The 13,735-nt window shown below is 36.4% G+C and overlaps 1 protein-coding gene across 4 annotated transcripts in view; it reads right to left on the minus strand.

Moving 5' to 3' along the window:
• The window catches only part of LOC131439594 (ras-related protein Rab-32), a 45,720-nt gene extending 32,389 nt beyond the window's left edge, over positions 1–13,331 (minus strand). Inside the window, exons 1-2 of one of the 4 annotated variants that reach the window (XM_058610811.1) lie at positions 6,299–6,443; positions 5,779–5,978 (exon numbers count right to left, since the gene is read on the minus strand). Coding sequence is in view for 1 of the 4 variants with exons in the window: in XM_058610808.1 (XP_058466791.1) it covers positions 5,779–6,000 (222 nt within the window). In the remaining 3 variants the exon portion in view is untranslated. Of the gene's footprint in view, positions 1–5,778; positions 6,221–6,298; positions 6,718–12,935 lie in introns of those variants that run through there. The other 3 variants (XM_058610810.1, XM_058610809.1, XM_058610808.1) reach the window with 3 other exon arrangements.
• Positions 13,332–13,735: the final 404 nt, after the last annotated feature.

The raw sequence follows: 13,735 nt of genomic DNA on the forward strand, positions 1-13,735 counted from the left end.
ATTTTTGCGTAACAAAAGCTTTTAACATATTCACAATATTTTTATGAATTCATCGCAGCCAAGTAATCAGTAAAATAATGGAAAGATACATTAACAGCATAACGTTTCACAATTCTACTGTCCGAAAACATAAATAAAAAAAACGGGCGAGACGAAGTTCGACGGGTCAGCTAGTCTATATATATATAAAAATGCAGAGATCATTCTTTGTAATCGCATCACGTAAGAACGGATGGACGGATTGAGATGCTTTTTTTTTGTTTGATCAGTTTTTACCCCCACCGGGTTCGTACATCAAAAAAATTAGGAAAACTTACCGGAAAAGTGGGAAAAACCAATAAAGTTATTTTGTATGGACAATGGAATTTTCCACTGAAAAAGTCGCCAATGATTGCTAGATCTACAATTGATGTTTGGCGCGCAAGGAGATGCTCAGTATTTCGTCGTTGAAGAAAAGAATACTAGATCTTTGGAAAATCGTTTGGCGCGAAACGAGTAGATTTGGGTGGAGATTTTACATGCATGATTGATTCGTCATTTGGAAACACGTGCTTAATAGGGTATCAAAATCATTACTTGCCAAATGACTGTTTTAGCTATACCGTAAACAGAAACACAAGTTCTAATGTCATTTACCAGTAGATGTAGTTAGATGAATTATGTTGGCCATCGTGGGCGTGAGTTGAACAAATGAAATTATGTAACGATTTTTTTACGTATCAATGTTAGGATTCTGCTGTTGAAATAATGAGTTCAGATGAAAATATTTTCCTGGCATTTAGCATGCTGAAGTTTGTTCAGCCGATTCGGGTAAGTTTTCAAGGGTGGTTAACTTCAAAACGGTCTGCTTAGGATGCTATTCATGACATTTGTAAGCTGCTTAAGCCAAATCATTTCATTTTCCGAACTTTGGATTACTTGACGAATTACCATATGCGAATCATGAATATCATATCTGAAGGAGAAATCGTGGCATGTAAGAACCATTAGTTGTGAGATCTGCTGTTTTATACATTGGCTTTAACGATAAGAAGAATAAAGGTATAATCACTCCTCATGTTCATTCCGCTAGAACAGAATATTGATTCTCAGGACTGAATACTAAGCAAACCGATGTGGTGGCTTGACGAATGAGAGGCCGTTTGATACAATTCTTCTCATGTCAAAGTTAATGGACACAATATTTAATAAAAGGGTAATTTGAACTTTCGAATGTCCAAGTATTTTTCATTTTATCGCTAATTCATTAATCGAAAATTGATCCTGTCATTATCCTGCTACGAACATTCATCAAACACGACTAAGTAATATCACTAGCGGTGAAGTAGGTTATGGACAACCGTTCAAAATTAGTTTATTACTTTCGATAATCCCTAAGGATTTGCTATTAAATTTTAAACGTCTTCAGTACAAATAAGTTTTAATATTCAACGATAAACAACAATCCCCGAGCACTGCTTTTGGAAATATGCGGGGTCAATTTAAAGTATTTATCTTGGTCATCTCTTTTTCATCCATCTGTTAATTTATTTATTTGTTTATTTAGGAGCAAGGGAAAAGCCTGCTGGAGCTGAGATTTTGGTTCTCCTTCTCCAGCAGGCATAAAACCTTCTCATCTTTTGTATCAACAAATAACATTTGACCAAATGATTCATAACGAAATCTTAAATAACCTTTATTTAAACTACAAAGCTAACTAACAACTATTCATATTGACTAATTATCCTAATAAAACTAGCGGGAAAATATTTGGAGAGAACGGGTTTTAATGGCGTTACGAGATAAATTGAAATTAAATCCATCAGAGCAAGTATTGAATACGCGACATATACTCGAAAACGGTTCAATGAACCCATAGTTAGTTCTAGCATGAGGAATTCTGAGAAAGGGATTAAACCGCAAATTACGCCGAAGAATGTCAAAACTTAGCTGTTGTAGGAGATGTGCACTATCAATTCGAGATTGGATGAGGTCCGCGACGAAAACAGTTTTTTGTGTATCACGGCGGACAGATAGCAAATCGAAGTGTATGTCTACAACGATTTTCGTAGCTTGGAAGATTAAATGGATCTCTCCAGGGCAGGCGACGCAAATCAAAACGAATGAACTTGCACTGAACAGTTTCAATGCGTAGCTTATCTGTTTGATAATATGGTGCCCAAACAACAACAGCATACTCGCGAACTAGAGCGCAATATAACGATTTCAGGCAGTATATGTTATTGAATTTGAGATGCGAAAGATGAATCCTAGCATCATTAATGCGTTAGAGAGGGTATATTCTATGTGATCTATGAAACTAAGTTTTGAATCCAATAACACTCCTAGATCCTTAATTGATGTCTCCCGTTTTAGTACAGCTTGCGAAATAGTGTAATCATACATGATCGTGGTTCGTTTACGAGAGAAGGAGATAACGAAGCATTTGAAGGCGTTGATAACCATTCTGTTGACGTTGCACCAGTTAGAAAATACATCCAACTGTGACTGCAAGAAGTTTGAGTCTTTCAGATATTTGATGAGATGAAACAGTTTGAAATCGTCGGCGAATGATAGCTTCATGCATTGCAATGCGAAATTCAGATCATTTAGATATAGCAGAAATATGAATGGTCCTAGATGGCTTCCCTGAGGAACACCAGAGCTCACGATGAATGATGGAGTAACGCAGTCGCCAATTCTCACAGTCATACTACGACCAGTCAGATATGATTCAATCCAATCCATCATCCCACATGTCAAATCTTTAGTTTGAGAGAGATCTACAATCTCTGTTTAATACACTGACTCGAAGGATGAGATGGCAAACGGTGCATTTGTTTAGTTTTTGCGTAACAAAAGCATTGAACATATCCACAATAATTCTTGATGATATTTCTTCTTCGGGACGAAGTTATTGTGTTGGATATGAATTTGTCGTAATTCGTTTATTGTAAGCCAAGTAATCAGTAAAATAATGGAAAGAAACATTAACGTTTGGCAACTCTGCTGTTCAAAAACACAAATTTAAAAAAATAATTTCAGGCGAGACGAAGTTCGACGGGTCAGCTAGTATATATATATATATATATATATATATATATATATATATATATATATATATATATATATATATATATATATATATATATATATATATATATATATATATATATATATATATATATATATATATATATATATATATATATATATATATATATATATATATATATATATATATATATATATGGGTCAAAAAGTAGTACATCCACTGAAAAACATAAGCTAAGCCGTTGAAATCCACAAACATTCCATAAGATCGAGATCCTGAGCGCTCAAGAGATTGATTATATGCAGCTTTGCTGCCAACGGAAAAAGGATGTATTTTGACTTTCATTTAACTAATATATTGCGCTGTAAATCGTCCACTTGTGATTAATGCATAATTACGCGAGACGAATCAAATCATGATGTTAGCCGATAACTAAAAAAAATCAAACGTAATATCAAATATCAACATTTACAAATAAGCCAACGAAGCAGAAAGGCCCTCACGGTATGACATTTGCATTGTAAACATGGTGATGGAAACTGGTTACACTTTTTTATCATTGTTGCCAGTTTCACGGATGACCGTGGATATGCGACAAAAAAAGTCTGTAATTTGTCTGTGATTGAACTATGTAATAAACAATGGTTAAAGTTGAGAAAATGAAGAAAATCAGCACCCTTTCCCCAATTTATTCGATGACAATGCACATCTAGATCGTTCAAATAATTAATTAACATACATAATTTTGAAGGCCTAACAATGAGCTTTCCATATAATAGAAGGCGGGATATAACGTGAATACGAAAAAAATGGATGGTTCAGGTTCCTTGATGTAGAAGAATCTGAATTTTGGATCTGGAATTGTGGAACCAAATTCTGGTGTCGAATGCTAGAACTGAATTCTGGAGCTAAATTCTGAAGCTGAACTCGGGAGCTGCATTCTAAAACTGAATTCTAGAACTGAATTCTGGAATGTAGAACTGATTACTAAACCTGTGTTATGGAACTGATTTCGAGACCAAGATTCTAACTCGGCACTAAAGTTCTGAACCTAATTCCTAGCACTGAGCTCTGGGCTTGGAATTCTACAGCTGAATCTTAATTACAGAATTCCGGTTTTAAGCTTCAGGAATTCTGATACTGAATTCTTAATTCCGAACAGAAATTCTGGAACTGAAATTTTGTCTGAATCTCAAACTTCAGTTCAGTTTCAAAATTCAGATCGAAGTCCAGAATTGATTTCTGAAATTTAGTTCAAAAGTCCAGGTCTAGAGTCAATATCCTAATCGGTTTTGAAATCCAGGCTCAAGTTCTACAATTCGGTTTTAGTTTCGGTAATCTGGAACTCTATTCTTTCCTTGGATTCCCGACGAAGAACTGAAATCTGAATCTGACTTCTAAAAAAGAATAGAAAATATGGTCTTGGATTCTAAATCTGACCTGAACGAATCAACTACGCAGGCTATAATGAATCAATTTTTCAACTTTTTCACTACTTCACTACTGAAAATTCTATCACAATTTGCTGATCATATCTGATATGACATGGAGGCAAAAATTGTGTTGATAAGTTAAATAAAACACGTGATATTCGCGAACTGAAACTTACCACCCACCCATATCATAAGTTTTAAAAAGGGAACCAACCCCTCACCCCTCCCCTCTAATTTATTGCAGATGTAGTGAACAGTAAAATATCTGACACCAATTGCACTCCCTGAAGTCAACAAAACACATTCAAACCGATACACGAAAAATAACCTGTTTTAATCCACCATGTGGTGTAATGATGCCCTTCTCATATCAATCATACTATCATATATAATACTCCGATATTTTTCAAAATAATTTTCTTCGATTCTTTAAAGAATAGCCGAAATCGGTTTGTTTGACCGTCTACTGATAAAAACTATCAATTGGAGAAGATTGGAGGTCGATTTAGATTTTTTAACGGTTTTTCGCCCTTTTCAGTGATGGTATGAAATTATTAAAACACTTTACCCTATATTTCCGGATCCGGATGAAATTCAGCAATTTTATATGGGACCACAAGACCTTTCATTTGAATTTAAATTTGTGAAAATCGGTTGAACCATCTCCGAGAAAAATTAGTGCAAAGAAACGTTACATACACACATACGCACATGATCATATAACCTTTCTATATAAGAAAGGCTAAAAGCCGACCTTAACTAAACTGATTATTTTTACTTCCGATTAGCATTTCAACAGATAAGTAATTTTATTGTTTTTTTTTTTTGTAAGAATTTATAGCCCTGAAAAGGGCTGATTTGTATACCTCAAAACCATAAATCGTAAATTTATTATTGTTACTCACATCAACAAATGTAACTATTGTCCATCGAACACCACAAAGTTCTACCTGGCGATATTTTAGAGGCTCTCAGTGCAAAATTGTTTTCATAGCACTAATTTACTTCAGCTGATGGTAAAATACCCCGAGCTGTAATAAACCAAACCACAATTTACTGCAGTAGTTTGAAGAAACTTGATGAATTTATGTATATCGAATGAACACAGCTCAATGTTTGGAATTTGAAATGACTCTTCAAAAATTCGCTTACCATGGAATTAATATTCGTTCGCATTCCATGAAATAAGAATACGATTCACTACTCTTTTTCCCAATCAGAGTTTCTGAATTAGAACATTTTAGAAATCAATGAGTCGAAGAAATACCGTTTGAATGCACTTATCTCAGTATTCAATACCATGCACAATACCTTGACTGATTTAGTTCCGATTTTGCCGGGCGGCGTCACAACGCCGTCAGTGTTGCGCCGGAACAAAGTTTTCAACAGATGTGACCTCCTCCTCCGAACACCGCTGTTGTCACCACCTGCTGTCACCACGGTTCCGAGATCCAGTTCCAATTCACTGTACGCACTAGAGGCACTTGCACGGGAGGCCAACGCTGAAACAACTGTAATAACACTCGTGACCATTGCTGTCTAAATGAGCCAAGGTTTTTTTGGGGAATCGGAAGAAAACGAGTAAACTCAAGCAGCAGTCCAATGTATTTTTTGTTTCGTTTCGTTTATTTTTTTTTTTTGTTGACCATGCACGGATGAATTATTATAGTGATCGTAGCACGTACATAGCTAGTACTAATGACACTTGCGCCCGGTTACTTTCCAGAAAGCCAGAAAGGTTTGGGGATACAATAAATAATGCCAGCGAGAAGTTGCGCCCAGTGCAACCGTGTTCTCTTATTTTATCAGTCAATCTGCATGTTTGACTTACTTTTTTCCTTTCTCTCCAAACGTCGCGGCCGCCGGTAGCTTGCACCCACCACTTGAGTCACACGACACTGCACTCCACTCTTCACTATTTCCACACACACACCGGGCTTATCACTGGAACTGTTTGCACGCGGTGGGATAAACACTGTTCAGCAGCACCACAACTCGATATATCTGTATATTTATGAAGGTAAATTCTTGCTGTGGCTGGCGGAACGAACGGACTCTGTAAACACTACGACGAACTACCAACGGAACGGATGCAGTACCACGATGACGATGACGGTGACAAGCGATAGACGAAACGAACACGTAATCAAATCTCGGGGGACTCTTCTGCTATTATTGCACACCAACAACGACAACAACAACGCGCACCGCTTACTACTGCTATCAGGTGTGTATGGTTATGGTGACTGCTGCAGCAACTGTCAAACACAATCTGAGAGCAGAGAACGGTCGACAAGAATTCCAGAGCCTACTACTACGGGTTCATCCCCGATTGATAAGGGGCTAGCTTACCATGGGTTCGTGCGTGTCGTCGTTTTTCGCGCTGTCGCGGCGGATGAGCCGCCGCTCGAAACTTTCTCGGTCGATTAGATTCGACTTCTTTCGATCGTCAACCCGCCATCAGCTTCTGGTTGGTGTTGGTGAGTAAAAGTTTCCTATCTACAAAGGAACATTTAATTAAACCAGCACCAAAGGAGCATTATCTTATCATATGCCACTCAGCCTGTTGTGAGCTCAATAGTAGGTACGTTGGTCCCTTTGCGTATCACAGTGAATACTATACGCTTTGGGACGGGACTGGGACTATTTTCGCTACTATCGAGCACAGTCAACAGTCACTCAGAAAGCCGAAGGGTCATCTGAGTGGCCTAGCTAATGGCGCTAATAAATACATGAACGAACGAACGGAATACACCGTGTGGAAGATTGTTTGCCAGAGTACTGAACCGAGTTGCTACAAATTTCAGAATAGAAAATATTATAGTTTCAATTAAATTCACGCGTCACGTGCTGTTCACGTGTCGCTCGTATGTCCTGTCACTTGTTTTGTTTTTGGTTGCTAAGAAAAACTATTATCAAATGAACGGCTGAAAACAAAAATCGGATAAGTGCAACTTAGTTTGGAAAACCCGTTTAAGTATTTTTGAATGCAAAAATCGGATAAAAACATTGAGAGCAAAAACCGGACATGGATTTTGCAATGCAAGAGTCGTTTAAAAACATTTTTTCTGCAAGAATCGGACAAAATAACTTTGAATGCAAAAACCGGACAAAAACTTAACCGGTTCTTCCAAAACAAATGTATTTATCCGGTTTTTGCATTCAAAGTTTTTACCGACTGTCGGACTTAACTCGGAAACCGTTAATTGTACAAAAATGACGTTCAGGAAGAAGTTGTAGGGAATCGAATGGGCTCTCTAAAAAAATATACACTAAAAAAATTTTTTTGATTTTTTTTTCTCAATAATTACCAAATAATCCGAAAAAGTTAAATAAAAAAGCATGATTTTAATTTTTTATATAATTCTTATTTTGAAGCTCTTATTAAAACCTTCAGATTGAAGGCACGGATGGGATAGCCATCAATCTGTAGGTTTTAATAACAGCTTTAAAATAGAAATTATCAAAAATAAAATAAAATCATGCTTTTTTTATTTAACTTTCTCGGATTATTTTGTAATTATTGAGAAAAAATCATAAATTTTTTTCAGTGTATATTTCTTTTAGAGTGTCCGATCGATTCCCTACAACTTCTTCCTGAACGCCATTTTTGTACAATTAACGGTTTCCGAGTTACAACGATTTGAAAAAGGCAATTTTGGTGAAATGCAAAAATACATAGCCTTTTTACCTTTTTTTATATATATAAAAAATAGGTATAGAATTCGCTCAAACTTTCGAAAAATTTTCCGAGGCCCGAAGGGCCGAATGTCATATACCAATCGATTCAGCTCGACGAACTGAGCAAATGTCTGTGTGTGTGTGTGTGTGTATGTGTGTGTGTCTGTATGTGTGTTGTCAACTATGAGGTCGAGATCTCAGAGATGGCTGGACCGATTTTGATCAAACTAGTCGCAAATGAAAGGTCTCCCCGTCACCCAGAACGCTATTGAATGGTTTTGAGATCGGATGTTTACTTTTTGAGTTATACGAAGTTTTATGTCAAAATTTTTAGTTTTTTGACAGTATCTGTCACATTTGACCTTGAAAACAGAATATGTTTTTAGACTTAGATTTCGCTCGGTAATACCTATCCAACAAGTCATAGATTGTTAAAATCCGTCCATTTTCAACGGAGATATCGACATTTTTGTATAAGCGACTTTTCCTCCTATTCCAGCAGTAGGAGTTTTGAACGCTGTATGACAAAGCAATGCTTGGGACCAACGTGAAACACCATTTTTTATACTGTTACATATAATTGTTTCGAAGTTTCAAAAAGACTGTGTACAGTATCCTTTTTCATGACAATTTGCCTCGGACCAATTTTGGCACGGTTCGTTTTTGGCAACATAATCGTTCGAATATGCCACATGTGAACCAGATGATATCAGCATTTTCGAGTTGAAAGTAATTCCATAATTATATTGATTTAAACTACTTACAGTAATTATTTCTGGAAAAACATAACTCCCATATACCAGTCGACTCAGTTCGTCGAGATCAGCAAATGCGTGTGTGACAAATAATTTCACTAAATTTTCTCGGAAATGGCTAAACCGTTTCCTACAAACTCAGATTCATATGAAAAGAAATATACTCCCAAATAAGGTTCCTGAATTACGTTTTGATCCGACTTCTGATTACGGAATTACAGGATGATATGTGAAACGAAATTAAAATAATGCAACTCATTTTTCTCATAGAACCGATCTAAGATTCAAATGAAATCTAAGAATCATCTATGATTCAAATGAGAGGTCTTAAAACCCTATAAAACATCTTACTTTTTAGTCAGATCCGATTCCTGGTTTGGGAGATCATAAAAATCTCCATTTCACATAAATTAATCAGGTTTATCGGGTTTGCAGATTTGGATAGTCGATTACCAAATAAATTTATTTCAGTTTGAGCGGTATTCGTTTTTGGATTCGGAATGTGCCCTCAAATTTTAATTCGCACTAGAATTTCTCAAAGATGTCTACACACTCCTCAGGTGAATTTAACTGATTTCGGCTACACCGATTTTAGAATTCCGGTTCCAGTATCGAATCGATTCTCAAAGCTCAATCATTTTCTCAAAAAAAGACCAAATCGAACTTCAAAAACAAATATTACAGGACTTAAGGTCCCATACAAAATTGGTGAATTTTATCCGATTCTGGAATTACAGATGATGAGTTTATAAATTTCATGTAAATTGTTTGGCGTAATAATTTATGGCCATTCGAATCATTTTGGGCTATGCTAATTCCTGAATACCGGCTCTGGAAGTACCATAAATAATGACGAAAAACTCTAAAGTGGAACTTACTTAGACATCCCATGGAATGTTTAATCGATTGTCACAGGTTAAAACTGAAATTCGATACGATTTGCAGTTTCGACATTACAGGGTAATGAGTGATTAAAATCTCAATTTGCCGTTTAAAACGACGATAATTAAAATAATGTCATGAGAACTAAAACACCTAAGAATATCCATGCAAAAAAACACATGCGGATTGATAAAAAAAGGTATTATCTCACTGCTAGGTGGATTAATCACGTTTTTAAAAATCAGTCGTGAGTCGGATTGATCTCTCAATCGGTTCAAAACTTATGGTGTGCCATGCTGAAGCCATGTGCAAAGTTTCATCCAAATCGGAGAAGGTCGAGTCTGATGATCTGCTAAACATTTCTGGAATTGCTCAGTACATAGGTATTGTAAGTTGATGTCCATGGAAACACCTTTCTATACTTTTCCAATTTCGGAAAAATCGAAAGTAGGGTAACAGAAGTATTTTGGCCACTTCGTATATTTTTTCCCACCTAACAAACTTATGGATTTAATCGATGTTAAGTAACCCATGTTGCATCAATTTGAAGCTAATCACATTAAATTACCTATTATGGAAGGGTTTTTCAAAGATATTACAACATTTGGTGGATATTTTTACAAAGTGGGTCAAAATAAAATCAATCCTAAAGTGGGACAAAATACATCTGTTATCCTAGAGGTCCAAGTTTCTAGAATAGATTTTTTTAGAGGAAAGTGGGCAATTCACGTTATAGCGGTAATAGAATTTTGAAAACTCGAATTTATTTGAAAAATAAAAGGATTCAAATCATCCTTTAAAAAAAACTGTGCGGAATTTCAAACCACTTCGCAAACTGAGATAATTTTAACAAATATTGATATAAAACGTTCATTTATCACTGCGTAGTGAAAAAAACCCCTTCTTAATCTACCTAGTGGAGTGATAATGTCTTGCCATTTGAATAATCTCAAATAATTATCAAATAACCTAATAGTAACAGTTCGGCTGAAAAGTTCGTATCGTTTAATAGAAACACACATTTTTTTGCCAAAATTCGTTTTTATTATTCAACATAATTGCCATCAGAGGCGATACAGCGATTATAGCGATCTTCCAACTTTTCGATACCATTTTTGTAGTACGATTTGTCCTTTGCCTCAAAATAGGCCTCAGTTTCAGCGATTACCTCTTCATTGCTTCTAAATTTTTTACCAGCGAGCATTCTCTTGAGGTCTGAGAACAGGAAAAAGTCACTGGGGGCCAAATCTAGAGAATACGGTGGATGAGGGAGCAATTCGAAGCCCAATTCGTTCAATTTCAGCATGGTTTTCATCGACTTGTGACATGGTGCATTGTCTTGATGAAACAAAACTTTTTTCTTCTTCAAATGAGGCCGTTTTTTTTTTTTAAATTTCGTCCTTCAAACGCTCTAATAACGTTATATAATAGCCACTGTTGATGGTTTTTTTCCATTTCAAGGTAGTCGATGAAAATTATACCATGCGAATCCCAAAATACAGACGCCATAACCTTACCGGCCGATTGTTGAGTCTTTCCACGCTTTGGGTTCGGTTCATCGCGTGCAGTCCACTCAGTTGACTGTCGATTGGACTCCGGAGTGAAGTGATGGAGCCATGTTTCATCCTTTGTTATATATCGACGAAAAAAATCGGTTTTATTTCGATATAACAGCTCCAAACACTGCTCAGAATCATCAATTCGTTGTTGTTTTTGATCGATTGTGAGCTCACGCGGCACCCATTTTGCACAAAGCTTTCTCATATCCAAATATTCGTGAATAATATGTCCAACACGCTCCTTTGATATCTTTAGAGTGTCAGCTATCTCGATCAACTTCACTTTACAATCATTGAAAATCATTTTGTGGATTTTTTTCACGGTTTCATCGGTAACAGCCTCTTCTGGACGTCCACTGCGTTCATCGTCTTCGGTGCTCATATGACCAGTACGAAATTTTGCAAACCACTTACGAATTGTTGCTTCGCCCGGTGCAGAGTCTGGATAACACTCATCAAGCCATTTTTTGGTATCGGCGGCACTTTTTTTCATCAAAAAGTAGTGTTTCATCAACACAAGAAATTCCTTTTTTCCATTTTTTTCACAATAACAAAAGTAGCTTCACTCAAAATGCAATATCTCACAAACTAATAATCAGACAGCTGTCAAATTTATACACGTATCTTTTGTAGGTTGGTACTAACTGAAAATGGTATGGATTTAATTCTAGTGGCGCCCTCTCATAGAAACGATACGAACTTTTCAGCCGATCTGTTAGCTTTCAAACGTGTCTAAGTCTTTTGAAATCGACTCTTTCTTCTCCGAGAAATTTTCTTACGTTGGAACACATTGAAATTTGTCGGTTACGTCACATATAACATTACATCCCTCGAACCGGAAATGTTCGCCATAAGCCTTCCAAAATTGATTAAAATTGTTAACTTTCAAACAAGCCTAAGTTTATCGAAACTAATGTTGTTATCTTCGAGAAAATTCAGCTGATGAAAAATGTGCGGTAAGTCGGTTACGTCATTTATACTATTATATCTTCAGAACCGAAAGTGACCAACCATTTGATTTTCGAACTTCATTCAAAATGCAATAGTAACTTTAGAACGACTAGACTTATAGAAGCCGGATCTGTTATCTATGGAAAAATTGAGCTGTAAAAAAAACACAACGCTTTTTGTTGTATTTGTTCTTTATACTTATACTATTATCTCCGGAGCCAGAAGTCATAGCCATTTGATTTTCGAACTTGATCATTGGACCATTAGTAGCTTCCAGTCGAGTCTAACTTTGTGGAAATCGGTTTAGCCTTTGTCGAGAAAAAAGCGTAAAAAAGCGGTAAAAAGTTCTTTGAAAAAAGGGCACACACACAAACATTTTCCGATCTCGTCGAACTGAGTCGAATGGTATATAACACTATGAGTCTCCTAGACTCCGTTCGAAAGTCGGGGTTTCAAGCAATTCTATTACCTTTCTATTGAGAAAGGCATAAACATAAGATTTAAAGAAAAAATAAACGATATTGTCTAATCGGGGTTGTAGTTTTCATATTTTCATCTGTTGCACAGAAAATCATTCCAAGCAACAACAAAAAATCGACCTTCAGAAGTCATACTCATACAAAGCCTAAAACTTACCTACCGTTTGGGCATTTATTGCATCATTCTCACCACAGAACACTAATACGACACAAATTTGATCTCTGGAACACAGTTGCCACGTAAGATGAATTCGATTAGCACCTTGAGCATCTAACGAAAACAGCACTGCATGATTTTTGTTACTTCAAAGCACGACTCTTCGTTCGGCACTCGGTCGATTGTGGTGGCAGGGAATGAGCAATCAAAACAAAATTACGCACGCAAAAAGCTTTTGGATCCTTCCAAGGATGTTGTATAAAAAGATACCGTGACTGGAAGCAGTATAATAAAGGAAGCTAAGGTTCGTTCTACGAGTTTCTCCACTATCTAATGCTTGATACGTTCTACCGTACTAGTAGGATCGTTTCGATTTCCCATTACCCGCGTAGTTTTTATGTTTCAATAATTAATCAGCCACGAAAAATTGGCAGCCGTTCCGATAACACTTTGATAGTAAACACACGAAGAGCTGCGAGTGCTGCGGCGTAGAACAACGGTAGTGTGTTTGTTTAGGGAAAATCGCATTCTATCGATGTCGAACCCCACTACGGTTGGGAACATTGTTTATGTGATATGACAAGTTTACGTTGTATGCGTATGTTCGATTGTTCTTGAGTTCACCATTAAACCAACTATTGCGCCAGCGCAATAGAACTCAAAACAATTCACCTATTTGTGTGCTTGCAGATGGAAGGAGCCTTTGCAGAGGGACCTTCCAATGCATTATTCCTGAAATCTAAAGAGTTTAGTTGATATGTTGAAATTCATTAATTATACCTAACTATTTTTGTAGTCGTGGTT

The sequence above is a fragment of the Malaya genurostris genome, chromosome 3, assembly GCF_030247185.1.
Source record: "Malaya genurostris strain Urasoe2022 chromosome 3, Malgen_1.1, whole genome shotgun sequence".
NCBI lineage: Eukaryota > Metazoa > Arthropoda > Insecta > Diptera > Culicidae > Malaya > Malaya genurostris.